This window comes from Onychomys torridus, chromosome 5, assembly GCF_903995425.1.
Source record: "Onychomys torridus chromosome 5, mOncTor1.1, whole genome shotgun sequence".
Lineage (NCBI taxonomy): Eukaryota > Metazoa > Chordata > Mammalia > Rodentia > Cricetidae > Onychomys > Onychomys torridus.
Window position 1 is genome coordinate 31,676,953 of NC_050447.1, and position 24,803 is coordinate 31,701,755.

A 24,803-nucleotide genomic window follows, 5' to 3' on the forward strand; every position below is an offset into this window, starting at 1 on the left:
CTAACACGCAACTGGTCAAACTAACGACCATCTGATCAGTGACTTCCTAGTCTCATTTGCTCCACCCTGATAGCAAGTGGGCTTCCTTTCTCCACTCTAAAAGAAGCCCAGCTGCACTTGCTTCCCTCAAGAGAACCGCAGCCCAAGAGTCCACGGGACATCCCTAACAAGGGGCCTGACATGTAACCTTCCTAAATGTGCATTTCACACTCGGACAAGCCAATGAAGTGTATATTTTTTTAAAAGTTCATCTCCCCTACCCCAAAAAACTGATAGCATGTGCCATATCAGAAAAATCCTGGTCTTATCAGATGAATATACATAGTTATTTGGTCATTTGACATGTGCACTTTTAAAGGAGGATCAGGCTTCATTTTCTGTTGAAGAGTTTGTTACCATGGAGTCTGGCTTTCGAGTCATTCTATCCAGTTCTTCCTGAACGTTTGACAACACAGTCTTTTGTCCTTTAAAAAAAAGGGGGGGGATGGAACGAGAGAGAGAGAGAGAGAGAGAGAGAGAGAGAGAGAGAGAGAAAGAGAAAAAGAGAAAGAGCAAAATAGCAGTGTGAGAAATAATTTTTGCCCAAGGCGGTTTCTCTGTGTAGCCCTGGCTATCTTGGAACTTAGACCAGGCTAGCCTTACTTTTGCCTCCCAAGTGCTGGAATTAAAGGTGTGCATCACCACTGTCTGGCTCTGATGGAAAAAAAAAGATTTTTTAAAGAAGCATTTAAAGTCATATAGATAGCCTTTAACTCCAGTACTTGGGAGGGTGAGTCTGGCAGATCTGAGTTCAAGGCCAGCCTGATCTATAGAGCTACTTCCAGGACAGCAGGAGAGACAGAGAAACTTGGTCTTGAAAAATTAAAAACAAATAAAACCACACAGACTTCTGCCATCATTTGTAGTGACAATATCCTCAAACATGAGAAAAGCCTTTTCGCCAAGGACAATGGGACAGACCCTAACTTTGTTAATGCCAGTGTCATAGGTCTGTGTTCCTCCAATTATGCAGCTGCCTTCTCGGCAGGGGGTAAGGAAGCCTTTGTGCCAAACTCAAGGGGCCTTTCTAAAAACCCTCACCTCATCCCTAAGCCCTGTGTACTTTCTCCACCATCTCCCTGGAAGTCATCACTGAGTTTCAGGCATGCAGTAAACTACTTTCTTTCCCAGACAGGCACTCACTCAGCTTTTATTTCTAACTGTAACACCTCAGACTGACTAATGGGCTGATGATGGTAGCTTTGGCAAAGTATTTGCATTAATACACAGGGTTCAATTCCTAAAACATAAAACAAAATGAACCTATAAAGTAATTTAGCTTAGGGGCTGGAGAGATGGCTCACATTAAGAGCACTGGCTGTTCTTCCAGAGGTCCTGAGTTCAATTCCCAGCAACCAGATGGTGGCTCACAACCATCTATAATGAGATCTGGTGCCCTTTTCTGGCATAAAGGCATACATGCAGACAGAACGCTGTATATGTAATAAATAAATAAATGGTTTAAAAAAAGTTAAAAATGAAAAAAAAAGTAATTTAGCTTAAACTGACTCACATGGGAAGACCATGTTTTATGATGAGACTGAGGCTGAGCAGTTCAATCTCAATCCTGCACAAAACTGGTACTCCTATTTTCTGTTGTCAAACAACATCTGAGGCCTGGACAATGACCTCTATTTCTGGTAGGGGACAAATATAGGTCAAGGCTGAGGCACAGGTCAGATTCTTGAGTCTATAAAAGGTCCTAAGTTGCTGGAGGCCCAGACTGCCCCAAGGATCTAACGTTCTATTTTGGAAAAATAGATTAGAGGAAATACCACATTAACATATGCCTAATATGTCCTTTACATGTGGGGTACTTTGGTGCACACTTACAGTCCTAATAAGAGGATCAAGAGTTCGAGGCCAACATAGGTTCATCTCTAAATATACAAAGGCAAGCCTAAAACATACTCTATGGCTTGTCTGGTATTCACCAACTCCTGGGTTTGATCCTTGGCCTCACAAAAAGGAAACAAATGTTCTCTAGCTTAAGAAAGCATGTGATTCCCAAGGACTCCACCATTTTGTTTCTGAAACCTCGAACAAGCTTTTCTTACCAACCTAAGCGAAGGCTAGATGGCTGGGTCACCACAGAGCCCCTGCAGGGAGAGGGCAGGTCCACAGGCTCTGACCCCGGGAGATGAGGGCAGCAAAGCAAAGCAAACTCCTTTTGCTTTTCTTTCTTTTTCTCACCACTTGCATGTCTGGTGCCCAAGGAGGTCAGAAGAGGATGTCAGAGCCTCTGGAGCTGAGTTAGGGTGGTCGTGAACCACTGTGTGAATGCTGAGAACCCAGGTCCTCTGCAAGAACAGCAAGCGATCTGAACCGCTGAGCCATCTCTTCAGCTCAAGCAAATAAAAACTCTTAAAGTGTCACATAAAATGAAATAAATGTCAATAGCATTATCCCACGATGACCTCCAGTGGAGTTTCCAGATCAAGGGCAAAGGTACAACTTAGACCTTATGCTGATTTACTCAACAGCCTGAATGGACATTAAATCACACTTTAAATATAATGTGCCAAGGAAGCTAGCACAAGGCTTAGCTCTGTGCATAGCTGGTCAGAACACTGGAGTTCTGCAGGCTGGTGAAGGCAATCACTGTGTCTATATCACCATCCTGTCAGCACTGTTCAGATAGAGGATCTAAAGCTCTGAGGGCCCCTACCTGACTTCTTGGCTGTGTTCTGTACTCCACCAGCACTAGGACTTCCAGGAGAGCCTGTTTTTTTACTCAACAGACTATTGAAGAAGCTGGCCAATACCCCTTCACTTGCTGCATTATCTAGGGAAACACAAAAGAAAAACATAACAAAACATCAAACTGATGACTTGACAGAACAGTGGTTCTTAGATTAGAATTAAGCAGACGTGGCTGTCACTTTCCTAGCTCCCTGTGGTCACTGTTGGCTAACTGGGCAGTGATGAGATTACCAGTGGAAACATGTTTATACTTCCCACTTTGAAGGTTTTTGTCATCTCTGTGTCCTTAGTGCAGTGCTTTTCAGTTTTATAAGCTCATAAAATTCACAGCCTATTATGAAACACTCATATCCTACATAAAAGATGCTAGCTGAACATGCAAGAATTTACAGAATTTTGTTCTAATGGTTTACTGTAGCCAGTATCTTTGGGTATCAGTAAGTACTGGGATAACACTTTGGTCTAGCTTGGTAAAGAACAAAAGGAAAATAAATATTAATACAAACCTAAGAAATAAAACTACAGATTCAAGATACATATCGAACAGTGACTTCCTAAGTTGTATTCTTTTCTGAAGGCACCTGCAGGGTCTGAGGCTTAGTCTTACACAATGCCAGGTACACATGGTTAATCCCTGATGGGAAGTAACTCTTGTTGGAAAGACAAGAACTCAGCTTTCCTAGGTTTCCACCTGAGAGCCACAGCTATTGTTATAGCATGTCCTGTGGACCTAGGACTAAATCTTTCCCCAAAGACAGCATACATACTTTTGATGTTTGGATCTGGTTTCTTTACTGATGTTCCTGGGGAGGTGCTTGGCACACTAGCTGGTCCACCCCGACCCTGGGTTCTTGGAGAGCCAGAGGGTCCTCTAGCAGGAGATTCCTAAGTCCAAAACCAGCCCATATCACACATAGGTATAAAAATAACAAAAAATACAAATTTCAAAATCCACACATTTTTGCATGTCTAAGGTATAATAGTTTGCTCCCAGCTCGGTCCCTTTCTATGCCTCAGTCTCCTGAGAAAAGAGCTAAAAGCTTACCAATTCTCAGTTGTAGTACTTCATCAAACATTTCTAAGACTACTGTATTTCTGGCTGTGGGCCTTTAAGGGAGACCAATTGACTTCAGAATATAAAAGCCCACATAAACATAAAATGGTGAAGTTAGAAGGCACCCATGACACTGGGCCATGACCCCCTGTTTGGTTTAAGGTACTCACGGAGGTTCTTGTGGGCGTGGCAGGCTGCTTGGCAAGAAGTGACTGCAAAGAGAGGGACAAACTGGCCATTAACCAAGGCCTGTAGCATGAACTGAGGACTGGAGAAAGGGGTGACTCCTGTGACTGACTGTACAGGGTGCCAGTCACCAGTTTTAAAGCTAAGGAAGTATCAGGCTATAGAAAAGGAAAGAGTTGGGAAAAACTGCCAAAAACTAACAGGACCTGGATAGACCGTTAGGAGAGGGTAACAGGTCTAAGAGAAATGTTAAGACTGGGTTTGTGGGGACTGGAGAGATGGCTCAGCGGTTAAGAGTAGTGGTTCCTCTTCCACTGGACCTGGGTTCAATTCCCAGCACCCACATGACAGCTCACAACTGTCTGTAACTCCAGTTCCAGGGGATCCAACACCCTCACACAGCCATACATGCAGGCAAAACACCAATGTACATAAAATTTAAATAAATAAATAAACTGGTAACATTTAAAAAAAAAAAAAAAGACTGGGTTTGTGTTCAAAATTGTCATCTTAGGCAGAATCAGAGTGAATCTGGAAGAAGTTGAAGGTGAATGTCATAAAAACACACTGTATATATGCATAAAGTCGCTTAAAAAAACTATTTATTTATTTATTTGTTTGTTTGTTTGTTTATTTATTTATTTATTTATTATGTATGCAGTGCTCTGCCTGAATGTATCCCTAAAGGCCAGAAGAGGGCACCAGATCTCATTACAGATGGTTGTGAGTCACCATGTGGTTGCGGGGAATTGCAGGACTTCAGGAAGAGCAGCCAGTGCTCTTAACTGCTGAGCCATCTCTCTAGCCCACATAAAATTCTTTTAAAAATAAAATATGGCCACATTCCTGTAATCCCAACACTTGAGTTAGAGGCAGGGTTCAGTGCCATCCTTGGCTACATATTGAGCTCAAGGCCAACCTGGAAAATATGAGAACTTGCCTTTAAAAACAAAAAACAAAATTTAGAACAAAAAAGCTAACAGCTTGGGGAAATTACTTTCCTTACCTACAAAATGTGTATTACCTGCTTTTATACACTATGAGAAAAATAGAAGTGAAGCCAGGCCACTTCACAAATTATCAATTCAAGAAACCAGCCAGCAAATCTTCCCAGGGCAAACAGGGCACATAAAGAATATTAAGCCCATCCCTGCAGGATAACGTGCAATGCAGGCAGGCATCATGAGGCAGGAGCTCCAATCCCTGTCCCGTAGAGAAAGTAGGGAGTGAGGAAACCTCATCTTAACTTCCATGCCTCTATCAGCTCTCCAGCACACACAGCCGCCACCCACCTCCGGAAAGGGGACTCCCTGGAAGAGAGGGCCTCTTACCTGTTGTTTCATTAGGAATGCTTGCTCATCCTCTGCTGCCAACTCCTTGTCATGGACCAGCTGTGAAACAATACATGTTTGTGGCCGCAAGCAATGAAAATCTTCAAATGACTATCAAAATTTATACTGCAAAAATCTTGGTCCAGGCCTCCACATGGATTTGGGGGACTTGAAACTGTAGTTACATTTTTCTAACTGGGTAGACTCTCTCCCAGAACTAGCCATGGCATATAGCCAATTTTTAAGTCTGGCAGGTCCTAAACAGTACCTCCCAGATCATAGTCTTCAGGAGACTCCAGAGGGAGGGGATTTAGCAAAAATAATGCGGAAGTGGTAGGAGCACCGTTGGAACTTGACAGGAAATGGGACCACAATTGACATGGACATAACATCACTCACACTTCATATCGTAAGCCATTCCTGTAATATCAGTTCTCATTTTCATGACTTACAACCACCTAAAAAAGGCCTTCAAGGGACTAAGGTACCTTTCTCACAGGAGGTTTTACAATAAAATCTTCATATGCATCTTCTGGCTTCACAGTTGTAAAATTTTCATGTAAAATAGCTATTTTCTTTTCATTATCCCAGCCTGCAGGTCTAAAGACAAGGAGGCACAGATTAGCTTGTTTTGCCTGGAACTGCCTTCCCACATATATCTGGAAGACATTTCAGGCTGTAAGAAACTCCTGGGTAAAGTCCTTTTCCACATCTCTAAGTCTGGAGGTGTTGTCAGTGTCTTGTAGCTTTGGGTACATAAGCTAAAATACACAGTAGGCATATCTCATCAAATCAATGTAACACATCCTGCTCCAGAGATTCCTGCTTCACGGACTCGGGAACACTAGGCCAAAGGAGCCAGTGTGAGACACTGCCCCAGTGGAAGGTTTCGGGAGCTCTGTTTAGACCAACAGTGCACAAAGGATAGAGGTCCAGATAGGACTATGACTCCTGGGCTTTGGCTCCCCTCTTGTATTCCGTCCCTCTGAGGACACTTCTTTATAACAATTATCTTATGGACAGTTCATTAATTTTGCTGGCATGGAAGATATGCCTTGAGGCCAAAGAGGGAAGGCCTATATCTATCCTGAGCCCCACAAAAGAAGACACAAGGAGACCTTAGATTCCTATGTGGGTGTTGTATAGCTTAACATCACAAGCAAGAAGGAACAATGTTTGATCAGGGTTCCCACTTTACTCTCTTAAAGGTAGCAATGCCCTATATGACACATTTCTGAGCTCAAGAAGCTCTGGATTAAAAAAAAAGACAACTGACTATTCCCAGAACCCTCTCACTGGCCCAACTCCTAGTCTATAGCTATACCAAGAGGATGCCCATCCAGGATGCTTCTCCCAAATGGCCTTGCTGACTTACTAATTCCTACATAGAGAACTACCCACAGACACAATAATAAAAAGGGACTGGACACTGGACACAGCTGAGATACACCATGACCCATGCAGCCTCCAGAACCACAAGATGCTTCTCTATTATACACTAGCCCTAAATCCAACCAGAATCCCTGCTCCTCAGGATCACGTAATTAGGAATGAAGTAATTACAAAAGCACACCACTCATTAAGTTTCTGCTTTAGTGCCTGTCTGACTGTTCTGGGTGATTCTTCAGAGTCAGGGTATGGACAATCTGAGTGAGACTCTCTTCAAACACACAGGAGATAACCTGTTAGCTTCCCTGAAGCACCTGGCTCTTGTACTTTTCGGCCTTCCCCGGAGCCCTCGGCCCCTTCCTTCTTGTGTACCTGAGATAGTCCACTCATCTAGCAGCACACCCTTCTGGCCCCTCTACACTAGCCCACCACTACCCTCCTCTTCAGTATATGTCTGTCTCTATGTGATAACAGGGACGTATCTTATTCATTTCTGTGTCCTCAGCAGAGAATCTGGGTACCTAGGAGGTGCTGTGTAAAGCTTGCTAAATGGACAAATGTACCTGTTAATCAAGTCCAGAAGGTATCAAATTGTAACATCAATCTGCTAATCTAAGACCACAGCACTGTCATAGGCAAACATGACAACGTAATTCTCTAGTTAGAAAAAAGACACCAACTCCAGAAAACAGGCTAGCTAAGTCTCTGGCACAATGACCCATTATTCTAGAGGCTTGCAAAAATACAAATGCAGAAAGTACTAAGAGCAGAGTTTGGCCCACATTGACAGAGATACTGAGAAGAGGCTTACAATCACCCTGTAAATAGCAGTCACCAGGTGCTTTTACACGAATCACTGAGGCTCCCCAACTGAAATCTTGAAATCTCTATACTTTCAAGTCTCTCCATAGCCAATGCTTCACCAGAGCTGACAGTAAGTATACAACATGGCTGGCTTACATCCTGACTACCTTCTTTCAATGAAGAAATGCAGCACCTCTGACCACACCACCCACTCCCCTTAAACCATATGAGTCAATCCAGAAGGAGCAGGGAGGAAAGGCTGCATCTGTCTGCCACCTGTCAGGTTCAGCCCAAGCACTTTCTTAGAAGCGCTAAAAAGCACAACCTAAGCAGCAAATGTACTATACTGAGATAGGCTTAGACGCCACCACCTCCAAAGGACTTACATAAAAACTGCGTCCTTTTCCACAACTAAGGCGGGTATGGTAAAGTGGAAGCCATATGTTTTATGAACAATGTACTTATACAGCAAGTCAAGGTTTTTCTCTTCCTTCACTGAGGTGTAAATCAAGGCAGCTCCATCTATTCAATCTGCTTAAGGAAAACCAATTCATTGTGGGACAAAAAACCAATCACACATAAATATAAGCCTTACAGAGCTAGGTGTTCTGTTGTTACCCACATGTGAACAACAAAGTATGCAAAATTTAAAACTAAAAGGAACGGGAGCAGAGGAAGCATGATAAATACTCCACGCAGGTGGAGGCTGTCTAGGAAGCAGCTGCTTTTCAACACTTAGCCTGCTGTCAGTTCTCAGGGCTGCTTCCTGAGAAGCAAAATTGGTGAACAACACCTTAGCAGACAGAGAGGTACACAGATGACTTCCCAGGCAGGTGCTCACAAAAGAACGAGTTTACCATCAAGCACTCTGTCAGAGATAGGTGTCAACAAAGGGCTCAAAGGAAGCACTGTCACCCTACTCCAGGGTGTGAATCTAAGATACCAACTGCCATTGGCTTTACACAGAAGACTCAAAAGGCTGCTGACATGGTACCTTTCTCCTGGGCAGCACAAACACAGGGACACCTGCAGCATCTAACCTAGTCCATACTGGTGACTGTGCTTCTCTCGGCAAGGGCAGAGTCTAGCAAGATGGCCAAGTACAACCAGTGGGATTTGTCATAAGATGGTCATGCATCAGTTTCTTAATAGGAAAGCCAATCAAAAGTTCAGCCTCAAAAACAAAGCAACTAAACTGGGCATGGTAGTATGTGTGTAATTCCAGCACTCAGTAAGCTTGGGCATAAGATCATAAGCTTCAGGCCAGCCTGGGTGACACTGTAAGACTCTGTCCAAAAGTAAAATAACAAAGCAACCAAAGACATGCCTAAGTTAGTATATATAAAATGCCAGCAAAGCAAAAATATAAAACTAACCAAAAGATTACAATGTTTTGTCTCCCATGGCAAAAAAGTACCCTGTGAGGCGAGATGGCTTAGTGACGGAGTAAAGATGCTTGCTGCCGAGCCTGATGACCTAAATCTGACCTGGAACCTGCGTGATGGAAGGAGATAACTGACTCCGCAAGTTTTCCTCCAACCTCCACACTCACGTGCCCCACCCCAATAATTAAGTATAATAAAAAGAAAAAAAAAGGACTACTCTCTGTTCAGGGGGAGCTCTGAAGACAACCCCTTGGAGGAAAGCCTGTGCTCTGGGGCCCGCTACAGCATCCCAAGGATACATTGGAGGCAGAATCTCCGTAGGTGTGACTGGATGAAGTCCAAGTGCTCATCCCTGTAATCATGTTCCTTCTCCAATATGCTCACTGCATCACACTGCAGGAGAGACAAAACCAAGAGGAATGTTAGTGTTCTGCTTGTCTGCCTGCTGGAGAGAGGAACAGGGATTTCTTCAGAAATAAGAATTTCTAAAGAAATAACTCCACAGGGGTCCAGGTACTAATTAGAGAAGAATAAAAGGAACAAGAAAGTTCTTGTTCATCCTGGCCTCAGTTTACACACAAAGTACAGATGTAATAGACCTGATCACCTCATAATCGTTTTCGACATACAATGAGGTCATATTTGGGAGAGAGGCCCTTTCACACCGCTGTGCATGGCACTTTAACCACTGTGCACCGCACAAGGTAGCTTTTACTAGGAATAAAGCACTTTTGAGATTCAAAATGGTTTTAAAGCTACTTTCCCCTTTTATATGAGATATACCTTCTATTTCTACTTTATCATTCTATTTTCACCGTCAGTCTGGACCAGATGAACTGGTTTACAGACCCTTAAGAAAACTGCTTTCATTTAAGTTTGCCCATAAAGTCAACAGGGCTTTCTGAACTAAGTGATGTCAGGGTTGCTGCAGCATTAAATGACATTATGTTCTACCCTGACACATTCAATGTACCTTAATGAATCCTGAATAAGCCCATTCTCCCTTGAGAAGAAACTTCATCAAAGCTTCTGAAACTCTCTTTCAGATAATGGTTATTCACTGGCCAAACCCAGCCAAGCTTACAATTCCCTGGACGCACCTTTGTGCACACCACCAACACTGGGATCCCCAGGTTATGAGTCAGCACATTGTCACCCAGAGGGAGGGCAACACTGTCTTCATCTGAGCCTGAGGTCAGAGGCCCTCTTCTCTGTGGGGAACCCTGACAACCTTCTTCAGGCTCGACATAATCTTGAAAATCTTTCATAACTACAGAGGAAAAAGAGAAAAATTACAGACACAAATAAAAATATACCTTAGGTTTAGAAAATTAAGGGGAAAATAGTAGCAAATACAAAACAAAAGCATTTATGCGTGGCAGAGGCTGCAGCTCTAGAGTTTAGGGATGGCGATGCAAAGTACCAGATTTGCATCTGGTATCTCACATCTACTGAGCTCTGAGCTACAACAGCAGCAGACCTTCTTAACATCTTCAATTTCATGCGATTCCTAAACAGGCTTTTAAAATTCTGTTTTTAAGAGTAGTACTGTGGCTCAAACTTGGAGATTTTCCATGTACTAGTTCTTAAGCTCATACTAGTTCCTATGATTAAAAACCACCAAAAGTAAAACAAAACAAAGACCACCACCACCAATTCCCTCACATACACTTCTCTTATATAGCCTACATTTTTCAAAGTACAGACAGTCCAACCATTATTTCATCATCGGTGACCATTAGAAATCACAGAAACACAACTAGCCAGGATCCTCCTTAGGAAAGCTTACTAATCGTCTACATGCTGAACTCCAGAAGAGCATGCCATTTCCATGTAGCAGAGGCAAGCACAGACCATGTCACTGCCCAGCACCAGCCACATTTCCTCCTGTCTCTACTCTTATGAACATAGACTTCAGGGGATCTTGAGTTACACATGTACTGTGCATGGCATATCTGTGCCTAACACAACTGTACAGCGGTATTTGCTCTGACCATGACCTTGGGCTATACGGCCTGGAAGAGGCAGTGCTTCCTGCCTTCACATGTAACCTCTTAAAAAGAGAGGAGAGAGGGATCATGTGGCGACTTTTTTTTCTTTGGGTGGGTGGGGCGTGATCGGACACCGGATGGCCAGGTGCATTCATGTGGGTGCTTGTTCAGCTATTAAGAGCACTGACTAATGTTCCAGAGGACTGGGGTTCAGTTCCCCGCATCTACCCAAATGCACCTGGCCACCCCATGTCCAATCACGCCCCACCACCACCCCAAGGGCTACCACGTGACCCCTCTTTCTTCTTTTAAGAGGCGACTCAAGTAGGAAGGGAAGAAGCACGGCCTCTTCCAGGTGATATAGCCCAAGGTCATGGGCAGAGCAAATACACTACACAACTGCACCAACACTTCTGCTTCTTGGCACCACATTTGTTGTCTGGTTAAAGGGACCCCTGAGGGAGCTGAGCAATGGCTCAGAGGACTGACTGAGCAGAGGACTCAGCTTCAGTTCCCAGCACCCATGTGGAAGCTCACAACCATCTGTCAACTCCAGTTTCAGGGTACCCTCTTCTGGCCTCCATGAACACTAGGCATGGAGTACACACACATATGTGCAAGTAGAACACTCATAACACAAACAAGTCTTTACAAAATGAAAAAGGAAAAAGGAAAATGGCGGCGGTGGCGCACGCCTTTAATCCCAGCACTCAGGAGGCAGAGGCAGGGGGATCTCTGTGAGTTCGAGGCCAGCCTGGTGTACAGAGCTAGATCCAGGAAAAGCACCGAAACTACACAGAGAAAACTGTCTTGGGGGGAAAAAAAGGATTCTTAGATGGAGTAGCCAATGGCTATAGTTTAGCCAAGTGAACACAAAGACTGAAGACTTGAACCTATACGTGAGCACTTCAAAGTTCAAATGATGGGTTTTTATCCTGTTCTGTTTTATATTTGAACAGAGTCTCACTATGTATCCCTGGCTGGCCTGGAACTCTCCAGGTAGACCATATTGCAACAATGCCCTGCCCCTCCCTGCCCCTCCCTGCCCCTCCCTCTGACTCCTGAGTGTTAGGATTATAGCTATGAGTCACCAAATCTAAATCTTCATCTAATAGGCAAAAACCCCTCGAGGTTTAGGAACCAATAGGCAGCTCTATTTTTCTAATATACCACAGGACTGAAAAAGGCCTAAGGCCTTTTATATTTTTTTACCAAAGTCATGCAAAGAAAATGTAACTAAAAGCATTGGAAGAGGAGGGGGGGACTGGAGATAATGGCTACTGGAAAGAGCACTTACTACTCTTCTGGAGTACCCAGGTTTGATTCCCAGCCTCTACACAACAACTAACAACCACTTACAACTCCAGTTCCAAAGGATCTGACACTCTCTTCTGGTTTCTGTGAGCACTGCACACACATGATGCACAGACACCAACCCATACACACACAAAAATAGAGAAATAAAGCACTATGGAAGACCAAGAATTTTTGCTGCTACTTTGTAACTGTAATTTGCTACTGTTATGACTGTAATGTAAATATCTGATATGCAGGACACCTGCTATTTGACCCCTGTGAAAGAGTTGTTCAAAGGGGCTGCAACCCACAGGCTGAGAACTGCTCTTCTAAATGACTGAAAAACTGGGCTATTGGGTGGGCATGGTTGCACACGTCTTTAATCCCAGTACTCCGGGGGCAGAGGCAGGCAGATCTCTGAAAGTTCCAGGCCAGCCTGGGCTACACACCAAGTCCTAGGCCAGCTGGAGCTACAAAGTGAGATCCATGTTTCAAAACAAAACAAAACAACAAGCCCTGGCTGTTTAACAAGAGTAGGAAATTCACATATTTTTAATAGAACATTGTAGAAAACAGATTAGAATACAGAAAATAATGCATAACACACAGGAAAATGGAAAAAAAAAAAAAAAAGGTGGATTACAAAACATGAGATCTATAACCCTGAAAGTAAAATGCGGCTCACTGGCCACTCCCCAGGTGGTGAAGTGCCAACATTCCACAGGACAAACATCAAGCTCCCGGGCTGAAGGGAGTCCCCACTACTCCACCTTCACTGCTACTGGCTTCCCCTCTTCCTACCTCTGTGGCACTCACTGGACGCAGTTTTGAGAGACCCCCTTCTGTGAAAAAGCCTGACGTGCAGCAGGGAGCACACCAACTGTTAGGGTTGGGATGTTGACTTGACCAGGAGTAGTCTTGTGATAGTTCATTTGTGGTCAGGACAAGGTTGAAAGTCATTTGGGAAGAAGCATGGTGGTGCACACCTTCAATCCCAGTGCTTGAGAGGCAGAGGAAGATGTCTATGAGTTTGAAGCCACCCTGGTCAACAGAGAGTTCCAAGACACCTAGAGCCACACAGAAAGACCCTACATTGAATAAATACATAGGAGACACACCTCTGGGTGTGCTGTGCTGTAAGGGTGTTTCCAGACTTACCTATGGTTTATTCAGTTTATGGATACAGAGATCCAGAGCACCTACGCCCATCTGCTCTTTTACAAAGGCAGGAAAGCTTTCACTATGTCTCCAGCACCACCGTCCCTGCTCTTAGACTAGATTAAGAAAAGGAGAAAACAAGCTGAGCACTAGTCCTCATTTCTGCTCACTGACTGCAGATGTATTGGGACCAACAACAGCCTTATATTCCTGACACCATGCTTTGCCCTCTTGTCATGATGGACTGTATTTCCTCAAACAGCCAAGAAAAGAACGGGAGGAAGGAAGGACAAAAACCCCTCTTTACACTGTCTTGTCCTGCTGCTGCAGCAACAAGAACTAGCACAGCATACCTACAAACAAGCACCACCTCTGGCAGCTCTAGGAGCTGCTTTCATTTTGCCAGCTCTGGATCACAGGGGCTGATCACAAAGCAGTTCCCAATCACACAGGCAGGAGTGGAAACTAGACTGTAAAGTAGTCTTCACTTGTTGAAAATCATACTACAGGGGGCTGGAGAGATGCTCAGGACTCTCGAAAAAGACTGCCTAGCAACCTCCTCTAACTCCAGCTCCAGGAGGATCCAACACAACACCTGCATTCACATGCATAAATACTGTGTCCCCCATAATTGAAACTACAATAAATCTTAATAAGGAAACTAATTAATCAGGAAGGTAGCAGTCCTCTGAGCAAGAATATCAACAGCTAACGACCGTCCTAAAAGATAAGCTAAAACCATCATGAAAAGCACTCCTCCTTCAACACGCAGCACATAGGCATGGCTACCAATCCAAACATCACAGACCAGGGACAGTAAAAGCAGAGACCCTCAGCACAGACATGTTCAGCAGTTGCTAGAAACCCTCCAGTGTTCTCTCCTCTCCTCTCTAACCCAAAAGAGCCCATGTACTCAGAACACACAGCCACACAGAATTAAGGTTTTTTCTGGACTGGCAACGAGGTCAGCAGACAAAAGTACTCACTGTGAAACACTGATCTCAATCCCTGGTACCTGTAGTGGAAGGAGAGAACCTTCTAAAAGTCAACCTGCACATGCATGTGCAAGTGCACACACCCTTTAGAAAAACAGAAAGACTCCATTCTCATCCTCTTTAAAAAGATAGCGGGCATGTGCACCTCAGCATTGCCTTCCTGGAACACAGGCACACTGCCGAAGTTCTGGCTGTCAAGAGGAAAAGAACCACACCCTCAAAATGACAGATCGGAAAGCACAAACGAGCCACGGCTGCTCCTTAGTTGCAAACTGCCTTCCTGTAGACCTCATTTTCAGGAGAAATAAACCTCTTTCTTGTTTAAGCCATTCTCCTCTCCAGTGTTCTGTCATATGTCGCTGAATCTAATCTTCTGTGACACAGACACCAATTACTAAGACCATTAAATAAATTCAGTGTCTCACTTCACAAGCTCCCCAAGAATAGGTATCCTGTCTGCTGTATCCCCAGCACCTAGAACAACACCTGGTACCTCACACTTCCCTTATCTGCGAAAGAGTGGCACATTGGCCAATGTGGATCTTTTTCTATTTTAGTAAATCTTTGTAAGGTTATCAATCCAAGAAAATGTGTTCACAGAACTGGAGTCTGTAGCACATCAGTTCACTAGTCTGGGTATGAAGCTGTGTGCAATGGTCAAGAAGCAGCTTCTTGCCTCAGAGCTACTCTGCTGAGATGTCTTTAGCATCTCTGTTTTGTAAGAAAAAGAGGCATCATCTAAAGAGGTCAGTGGTTGGAGACAGATGAGCTGAACTGCACGACAGCCACTATACCCACATGTGGAAGAGCCAGGAAGCACACATGAACAAGGAGAGATAAGGTGTTAAGTGCCTGTTTTAATTAATGACAGACAGGCGAGATGACGGGTGGGACAGGAAGACATACAGTAGGAAACTAAAAAGCACCACCAACTCCTTCTCTAGTAGTAGATTAAGGCACAGCCACTGTCTCGAAGATAAAACAACAGTTAATGACTTCCATAATGAAGTATACTACTTAACAAGGGAACAGACATGCTATTTGTGGGAAAGAAAATGAAAGATTTAAAAAAAAACAAGGAAAAAAGAAAAAAAAAAAAAAAAGAGAAGCACCATCAAAATTTTCGAACTCTCTTGTCAGTGTGCAGATACTACGTGCCATGCTCCAGAGCCCTTACCAATCCACCAAGGGGAGTGATGTCACCCTGTGGCACTAAGCCAGAGGCAGCCAAGCTTGCACTGGCCAAGACGCAGCGGCTGCCGGTTCCACTGCCTGCCCCTCCCGTTTCCCTGGCAGAGGGACAGAAGCTGATGTAACTATACAGAAGCAAAGGAAGGAAAAACAAGCTTCTGAACCACATTTAAAAACCCACTAAACTTCCTTTAATTTGAAAGTTCTTTGTTCTCAGAAGGAGTCATCTGTCTTTAACCTTAAAATAACTTTTTTTTTGGTTTGGTTTTTCAAAACAGGTTTCTCTGTGTCACAGCCCTGGCTGTCCTGGAACTCACTCTATAGACCAAGCTGGCCTCAAACTCACAGAGATCCACCTGCCTCTTGCCTCCCAGGTGCTGGGACTAAAGGTGTGCGCCACCACCTCCCGGCTAACTTTTATTGTATTTTAATGACACCACACACACACACACACACACACACACACACACACACACACACACACACAATATCTTCCTATTCCTGAATGTAATCGTATTTGCTAGATTTCACAATGAAGTAGCTGGAAATGAAAGATTTCTCTTCTTTAGGATTTTTATTAAACCTGCCAACAAGGAAACATGGAATCTCCATAGGATTCCAGAAACATGGGCTTGAGGTTTGGAAGAAAAATGTTCCCAAAGACTGTCCCTAGCTGGTGGCATTACTAAGTTATGGGATGGAATGGGCACTAAGCTCTCAGTGGATTTCCACTCATGTGCACTCGGCTGAATGGCTATTAGAAGGGGGCTGAGCTGAAGGAAGGAGGCATGCAGGTATGACTTTGAAGGATACCCTTTCCTCTTCTCCCCACCCCTCTTTGCCTCCTTTCTGCAAGGATAGACGGACTCATCTCAGGTCCAGAAGAAACTGTACTGCAACCTCTGAAGCCATAAACCAAAACAAAGCAAACTTTCCTAATTTTTTTTTTTTTTTTTTTTAAATTCTGGGTAGTTGTGGCTGGCCTGGAACTTGCTATGTAGATCAGGCTGGTCTTGAACTCAGAGATCCACCTGCCTCTGCCTCCCAAGTACTGAGATTAAAGGCATGCACCACCAAATCAGGCCAAAGTATTCTTTTTCATCTGTCTGTCTGTCTGTGTTTGCATGCACTTGAGTGCCTGACTGTATGTACACTATATGCATGATAGTAACCACATCCCCCTGGCAATGGGACTTATAGGAGGTTGTGAGCTGCCTAATAAAGGTACTGGAAAGTGAACCTGGGTCCTCGCAAGAGCAGCAAGTACTATTAATCACTGCATCGCCTCTCCAGCCCTTCAAATTATTCTTAAAAACTGAATTCAATAACTGAAATAAGCATTTCAAAACAAAAGCAGACTCCATGTCAAGTAAACCCTCTTGGCTGAAAAAGAAGGTGGCCACAGTAATTCAGACTAGTAAATTTTACTCACATTTCCGTTCCAGATCCCTCATTTCCTCTGGTGGAATTTTCATCTTGTCAATGTGCTCACGTAAAACACTAGCCCACTTCTGTAGAGATTCCATTACAGTCCAAGGTCTAGACATGTCTGCAACAAAAATGACCAGGGTCTCCGGCAAAGATTCAGCTGAAACTGCAAATTTCAGCAGGCCTTTGTGGTAGAGATCTCCATCTAAAATCCACACATTGCAGCGGGTGTGGTCTGGGAAGAGAATGAAGCATCATTATCACCTAACAGTGACTGTCTGCACAGATATCGAGAACAGCAGCATTAGGAAGAAATGAGTCCACACAGAAATCCCAGCCTTGTGCCAAACACCCGGTATCCAACAAATGGATACCAGAATGAACTGCCCAGGCTACTAAAAGTTTAGATGATCACTTATAGATCACTTCTATGATTTCAACAAACTCTAAGGAGCGGAGTGAAAGTAATTAGCTTTCAATAACCACTGAAGGACACTAACGTTTATTGATGAACCGTCCCTAGGTCTAAATAATCTACACCCCTAAAACACCAGCCATCTGTGAGGTGGTGAACAAGCTGACTAAACAAATCCTTTGTGTGTCACACTAAGCAATTATAGTCATTCTGTTAGAATAATAAGTTATATACTCCAAGCATCTTTATCTTTTAGATATACATAAGGAAGTATTTACAGATGAAATGGTGGTAATGTCTGAAATTGGATCGAAAATAATCCAATGTGGACTACAGGGAGATCTTAAGATACAGCTGAAATAAAATGTATCAAGAACTAGTAACTGTGATAATTCAACTATAGAAGATAATTCTCTAAATTAATAGGATAGTTCTAGAAAATTTCAAACATATTCCTTAGAGATTGTTTTTTCTATAAAAGTACCTTGAGAGAGGAACTCCTAACATCAAAATGTCATTTCATTAACTTCTTTTCCAACATATACATGTAAAATCTACCTTTCTTTAGCTTCCTTGTTGGTATAACCAAATTATTAATATCTATAAAAAAATGCATTTTGATGAGTTTGAACATAAAAGTATCTACATCTAGCTGCATTTCTAAATTATGTTAAGTTTTTCAGATTTATTTTTATTATTTTAACTATACATAGGTGTGTGTGCCTACGTGTGGCTATGTGCACGAGAGTGTGGGTGCTCTCAGGCCAGAGGCCTTGGACCCTGAAGCTGGAGTTACGAACCACTGTAAGGCACCTGACACAGCGCTTGGAGAGTAGCAGTGATTCATCTCTCCAGCTCTTATTTAGACAACTTTATAACATGTATTTAGCGTTAGGTATGCTCTTTAGAGGATGGGTGAGGATATGTATAGGTGCACGCATCCCACAGTGAAGTCAGAGGACAACCTTAGAGAGTCAGTTCTTTCCTTGCATCATGTGGGTCTCAGGGACCAAACTCAGGCTCTCTTGGCAGCAAGCGACTTTATCTGCTGAGCTACCACACTGGTCCTAAAACCCCAGTTTATTTTAGTTTGGGTCTATGAATCAACTCCAAACATACTTTGTACTCAAAATCTGAGGTTTATATGCCTACCCATCAGGAAGCATAGTTCCTCTTTTTCAGCTTTTCTTGCCAGTGTCAACTATACATAACTCACCCATGTGTGGGAACCACTTATCCCATGCAGCATTAGTCAAGTAGCTAACTGAGAGGCAGTGGTCCTTTGACATGTAATGTCCTACTACAACCCAGATATAACCAGAGACTATTTTCTTTAGCAGGTGATTATCTGTGAAATGTGTACTTACAACCAGTCATACTACACAATTAAAAGGACTAGGGCTGAAAGATGTATATATACATATAATTAACCTAAGGTAAGGGCAACTCTTTCATCAGACAAGGACTCCCAAGTAAGTACCCAAAAGAAAAAGTCCTATAAATAAATGCAGCAAGGAAAACGGTCTCATAGTAACCTGAAAGGAATCTGAAATAATGTTAGCATAAACTCCAACTCAAAGACAAGCAAATGCAGTTCCTGGGACACTCTGTCCTGAAATGTGCCTCAGTCTTGGAAATGGAAGATGCAGAGATTCTGAGCATCTATGCCAGTCCGCCCTTTCACCATGTCTCCAGTGCTCCTCTCACACTCCCACACTCTGTCCATCTGCAAAATGTACCATCCTCCTCCTCCTCCTCCTCCTCTGAGGAAACGGAAGTGAAGGGTGGTTAAGTCAGTAATCAGAAGCCACGTAACTGCTGACCACAGGAGTGGCATTCTGAACCAGTTCTGTCTGGCTCCCAAGCCCAAGGTCTTCCCACAAACACCATGGTGCCCTACAAAGGCAGGAAGCAAAAGACACAAACATTCAAGGTCCCCTCGGCTTGGTTTAGTGGCCTCAGTCATATAAGCACAGAGTGTAGTTGAGTCTAGACGGACACCCAATGTCTGTTTTTCAGACAGAAGACAGAGGCTTTGATACCAGGCCTACTTTCCGCATTCTTTTCAAGACCTTTAAGGAATGTTCAAAAAGACAAAGTCAAGGGACCAGGGCTAATATCCCTGAAGGTGTAAATCAGCTCTAGGAAGAGCCCTTATCCATGTCCTCTACTAAACCGCTTAGGGACAGCAGGACTGTAGTGACAGAGAGGCTTGTGGTCTATCTTCTTCAATTTAACTATAAGAAAGTAGGGGAGCTTTATAAAAAAAAAAAACCACACTAACATCATGATCACTAGTATTTAAACAGATAAAGGCAAACATAAAGAATAAGACTAATCACTACACTTCATCTTTAGACTATAGAAAAAAAAAAGACCTAGGCATTGGTAACTCTTCTAGTCACTGAAAAAGCTGAACATAAAATCTGAAAAATTACAAAGGAGTCATTACAGAATAGCATCTGAGAGTTCCAGGCCAGCCTGGTCTATCTAGTGAATTCCAGGCCAGCCAGGGCCACAAAGTAAGACCTTGTCTCAAAAAACCAAAACCAAACTAAAAGCAAATGACATACATTTCACCTATTCTCTTCAGTTCTAGCAGAAAGCTGGGGATGCCGGAACATGGAGGAGTCAGAGTCCTGCATGTTACCTTTACAATGGAGTCAGTCACTCACCATCTCGATCCTCATCATGAACGCTGAGGTAAAGATACTCCAAGCCTCTTCCTTTTTTGCCATGCTCTGCTCCTTGTAGTTTGGTCATGAGGGTTGTTTTACCAGAACCATCTTCTCCTACAAAGGACATTTGCAAGAAGACAAAGTACACTTACTGCATATCATGCTAGGCAAAAACGGCGAGCCATAACATCAACACAAGAGGGAGGAGCTAAGACTCTCAAGCAAGCCTGGTGCTGAGGCCTCAGCTCTCATGAACCAAGTAAACAGGCTCTAAGAGTGACTGGGTAGAGGCAAAGACAGCCAAGCCCAAGAGCCCAAATAACCCTCTACTGTATTCTCTTTACTTCACAAGGGAAGGAATAAGGCACATCCACTAACTCTACCTACAATTTCTAAGACAGACATCCAGAGAAGGGAACGTCAAAGGAGAGGGCTATTCTCATGAAATAAATCTTTACCACAGTAAAAGAAAGAACTCTTCAAAACACAACTAACCTCAAAAGTCTAGGAACACTGAACTAAAATTCTGTTTCTGAGCCAGGTGTGGTGGTGTACTTGGGAGGCAGAGGCAGGCAAATCTCTATGTTCGAGGCCAGCCTGGTCTACAAAGTGAGTCCCAGAACAACCAGAGCCACACAGAGAAACTGTCTTGAAAAACAAACAGATCTGATTCTGCCTCATAACCATGAAGTTTATAAATATTATTTACATGCATTTGATTTTAAAAAACATCTTCACAAATACCCTAAAGGCTTGGAAACTGGGAAAAAAGTAATTACTGACCTCTGCAAAACTCCTTAGTCTCAGTACCAAGTGTTTTCTCACCTCCCTCTGACTCTCCATATCCATCCAATACCATCCCCCACAGAATACCCCTAAACATCAAATAGAACCACTGTTACCGAACATCGTTGGTGTCAGTAACATAGAATTAGAGAACATAAGAAATGAAAGGCGGTCCGCAGTGATCCTCCCTCCTCAGTGCCTCACCTTATCATGCTGGCCACAATCCACCTAGACCATGGTGAGTGCTTGTCAGCCTGACTTCAGCACCTGCTCATTCTGACCTACCCCGCACTCTGTAGCCTGGGTTATTTCCCTAAAGCACATATCTGGCTATAACCTACCACAGTGGCCGTCACCTGGATGAGAGAAACACAGGGAAACCACCAGGCAGTTATTTCCAGAGGCTCAAAGGAAGATAAAATCTGTGAAAATCAGGAGCCTCAAGAAAGAGGATTAATTCTTCAGTCTGATCTGACCTCACTTTTTTTTTTTTTTTTTTTTTTTTTGGGTTTTTCGAGACAGGGTTTCTCTGTGTAGCTTTGCGCCTTTGCTGGAACTCGCTTTGGAGACCAGGCTGGCCTCGAACTCATAAAGATCTGCCTGGCTCTGCCTCCCGAGTGCTGGGATTAAAGGCGTGCGCCACCACTACCCGGCTGACCTCAACTTACCTTAACATTGACTGCAAGAAACTTGTAACAGTGCTCAAACTCTTCACCCTCTTGTTATCTCTATGCGCCTGCACCTAAACAATAACCTTTCAAAACACTCGACGACTCCTCAAGTTCTGTTCCAACACATCAAGCACTGTGATGCGCCCACAACAGTCTGCTCTTGACAGGAAAGATACATTGCAACCACGCACACATCTGCCTCGGCTAGACGGGGATTCTTGCAGCGTCTGGCCTGTGCTGGCCCACTGCTCACACGAACAGCTCTGCGCGCGAGCGCACCGGATCCCTTTCATTTGTACGAGATAACTGAAGCCAGAGAGATTAAACGACTGACTTGGCAACCTAGTAATGAGAGGGAAGAATCGTGCGAGAAAGTTCCTGGGGCCGACTTCCCACGTGCGCCGCCTTTGGGGGTTCCCTTACGCCTCTGCTCGACGAAAGCCTTCTAGACATCTCCTCAGTTCCCAGCCCAGGTCACCGAGTTCCCTCATTTTCTCCATCTAGCCTGCACGTCCTCTTTTCCTTTCTCCACACCCTCAACTTGGTGAGCACTAGACTGAGCGAGGAAGAGTCAAGGCTGAAGAAGGCTCAGCCAGTGCTTGAAGGAATGTGCCACAAGCCCACGCCACACATCACTGGACTCCAAACCCAGCAGCATTCTCGGGTCAGGAGGTGTGGGCTTGGAGACTCTCCGGCTGCCCTGCTAGAATCCAGTCCGGCGGCCAGCGGCCAGCGGCAGCAAGGGTGGAGACGGCTGGAGCCTGTCTGTGCGAGGGACACCGCCTGGCCCACCCCGGCGTACCCAGGCAGTACCCAGTTGCTCACCGAACACCAGAATGTTCTTGCCGGAGGGCAGCTTAGACCTGGCGCGGGTGGACACTTCGCTCAAGATCGAAGACCTGCGGCGACAAAGTCGAGAGCGGTCAGCGCGGGACCGCCCAGGTCCGCTGGCCCCGCGGCTGCCCGTCAGTGTCTGCCCACGGTACCGCCCGCTCCGGCCCACTCTCTGCCCGGCCACGCCATCCGCGGCTCTGTCCGTCCCTCACCACAGGCTCTGGCCTTCCTCCTCTTCACTGGTTAGGTCGCCGGCGGCCGCCACCGCTGGCCCATTGGGGCCCAGCAGCAGCTTCTTCTCCACCCCCACCGGCGCCATCTTGCCAACTGCAGCCACAAAGAGGGCCCTCCCCCGGGCCGGCCGAGGACCCGCAAGGACCCCGGCCGGGCCGCGCCGCCCGCCCGCCCAGCCGCAGAAGCTTCGCTAGCCAGCGCGTCCCGACGGACTGGCGATGTCCGCGTGCGTCAGCGGTCGCGGGATCGCCGCAGCGAGGGAGGTTGCTCCGTCAGGCAGCGAGCCGGACAGCCTTACGTGGAGGTGGGGCCGCGGGCGCTGCCAGACCGAGGGCGCGCTGGAGACTCCTGCAGGCCTAGACGCTGCAAGCACAAGCTTTGGAAGACAGCCCCATCCATTTATGTCTCACCTTGTGTCACAAGCTATCTCATTGACTCATGCTTAACTCTTAATAAGTGAGGAAACTATAGCTCAGAAGTGTAAAAAACTGAGCCGAGTCGTGGCCTTCCACGAAAGACGCTCTGCAAAAACTGATTGAGCATAAGTTTGCATGCCTATCATCCTAGCAACGGTAAGCTGGGGGAAAGGGAACCAGAAGTTCAAGGTCTTAGATTACATAGTAAGTTTAAGCTGAGCATGAGCTACATGAGACCCTGCTTCAAAAATAAAATAAAAAATAAAAAGAGCTTGGCATGATGGCATATGCCTTTAATCTGAGCACTTGGGAGACAGAGGCAGGTGGATCTCTGTAAATTTAAAGCCAGCCTGGTTAGTTCCAGGCTAGACAAGGCTAGATAGTAAGACCTTGTCTCAAAACACAGCCCCAAGTCCCAGTGATAGAGTAACATCCCAGTCATGATCATTATTCTTAAATTCTTATGTAACAAATTTGGCATAATTCTCAAGATGTCTACTGAAAGATTATCACAAATCCTCAATGTTATCTTTCATCTTCTCTGTAGACTTGATTAACTGTGAATAATTTTTTACCACAGTTAACAATATTCTTGGCTTTGCTTTACCACGTTTTTTTAAATGCTATTTTTTAGGGAGCCAACATTTGACAGCAAAACAAGCAGCTGTAAATGCTTTTCTTCAGTGGAGAATGTACTGGGGAAGAGACTGGATGTGAAAGGGTAAAGAAGTAACACAAAGGAGACGTGATGGAGAAGAGAAAGAAATGTTTGTGCTTATTAGAGGTGACTATAGGGATGGCCTCTACCTGCGGGCTCTTGCTGTTCTCTATCGAAGCAGGCTACTGTTACAAGACACTGATAAATATCATAAGGAAATGTGATATGGCAGGAAAAGCAATCACCTAACTGGGTTTCAGGTGAAAAGGATAGTGATTCTGGCTCTGCCAAAAAAAGTTAGCATCATAAATTACAGGATCCAACAATAGGCATATAACCTGCCAATTTGAATGTAAATTAGAAAAAGGAAAATGGGGGGCGGGGAAGAGCAGGCAATACTGGAAGTCACACAAGGACAAGCAGTATATGAGTTTTCATAGGACAGTAGAGTTGAAAGCTCTGGGCCTGCGAGCTTTAATCCCCACTGCATTAGTTAATTAATTAATTAATTCTAATATGACCAGTTGCAAAAGAAGAAGATAGCACCAGATGTAAATGCAGATAATAGCTTTCTCTTCTTGTAGGAATATCAGGTAGGAGGATGCTGCAAAGATAGGGAATGCAAATTTCAACAGAATTGGACAATTTACAACAAAAGAGAATAAAAAAATAGGCTGGACAATAACACTGAAGCTTGTTAAAGAGCAGACCAGCCTCTTGTGGTGGTGTATGTCTATAACTCTAGCACCCGAGGAGGCTAAGAGAGGAAGAACTTGAATTCAGGGCCAATCTGGTCTGCACAAGACTGTCTGAAAAATAAAGAGGAGGCTGGCCTGGTGTGTAGAAAGGGGGCTACCAGAGATGCTAGGGCCTGCCAATAGCCAATTCAGGGTACCATCTGAGACTTAGAGGAGAATGCATCAGCACACTCACATAAGCACAAACAGGAGTGTTTCCAAAAATAATGGATGACAAACAGCACAGACTAAATCTAACAAAATGAGAAATTTAACGGGAGCTCTTACAGTCTTATAGTAGGGTTTAACAAAAACATAACCATGAGCTGGAGATACCACTTAGTTAACAGTGCTGGTGTAGGGATGCATTCCTAGCATCCCACCTACCTGGCTCGGTGGCAGAAACCTATGATCCCAACACTTG

At 44.4% G+C, this 24,803-nt stretch overlaps 1 protein-coding gene across 2 annotated transcripts; it reads right to left on the reverse strand.

Moving 5' to 3' along the window:
• Positions 1–213: 213 nt before the first annotated feature.
• On the reverse strand, positions 214–22,858 carry Dync1li2 (dynein cytoplasmic 1 light intermediate chain 2). Of its 2 annotated transcripts, XM_036188136.1 has the most exons (13): positions 22,547–22,857; positions 22,326–22,399; positions 20,041–20,157; positions 16,955–17,185; positions 9,992–10,161; positions 9,191–9,284; positions 7,893–8,028; positions 5,802–5,913; positions 5,314–5,373; positions 3,967–4,008; positions 3,510–3,627; positions 2,708–2,824; positions 214–464 (listed from the first exon to the last, which is right to left on the reverse strand). In XM_036188136.1, the coding sequence occupies exons 1-13, from the start codon at positions 22,651–22,653 to the stop codon at positions 364–366; spliced, it is 1,479 nt and encodes a 492-aa protein (XP_036044029.1). In that variant the 5' UTR covers positions 22,654–22,857; the 3' UTR covers positions 214–363. The 2 variants fall into 2 exon arrangements, with proteins under 2 accessions (XP_036044029.1, XP_036044031.1); XM_036188138.1 differs by lacking the exon at positions 3,967–4,008 and having other exon boundaries at positions 22,547–22,858.
• Positions 22,859–24,803: the final 1,945 nt, after the last annotated feature.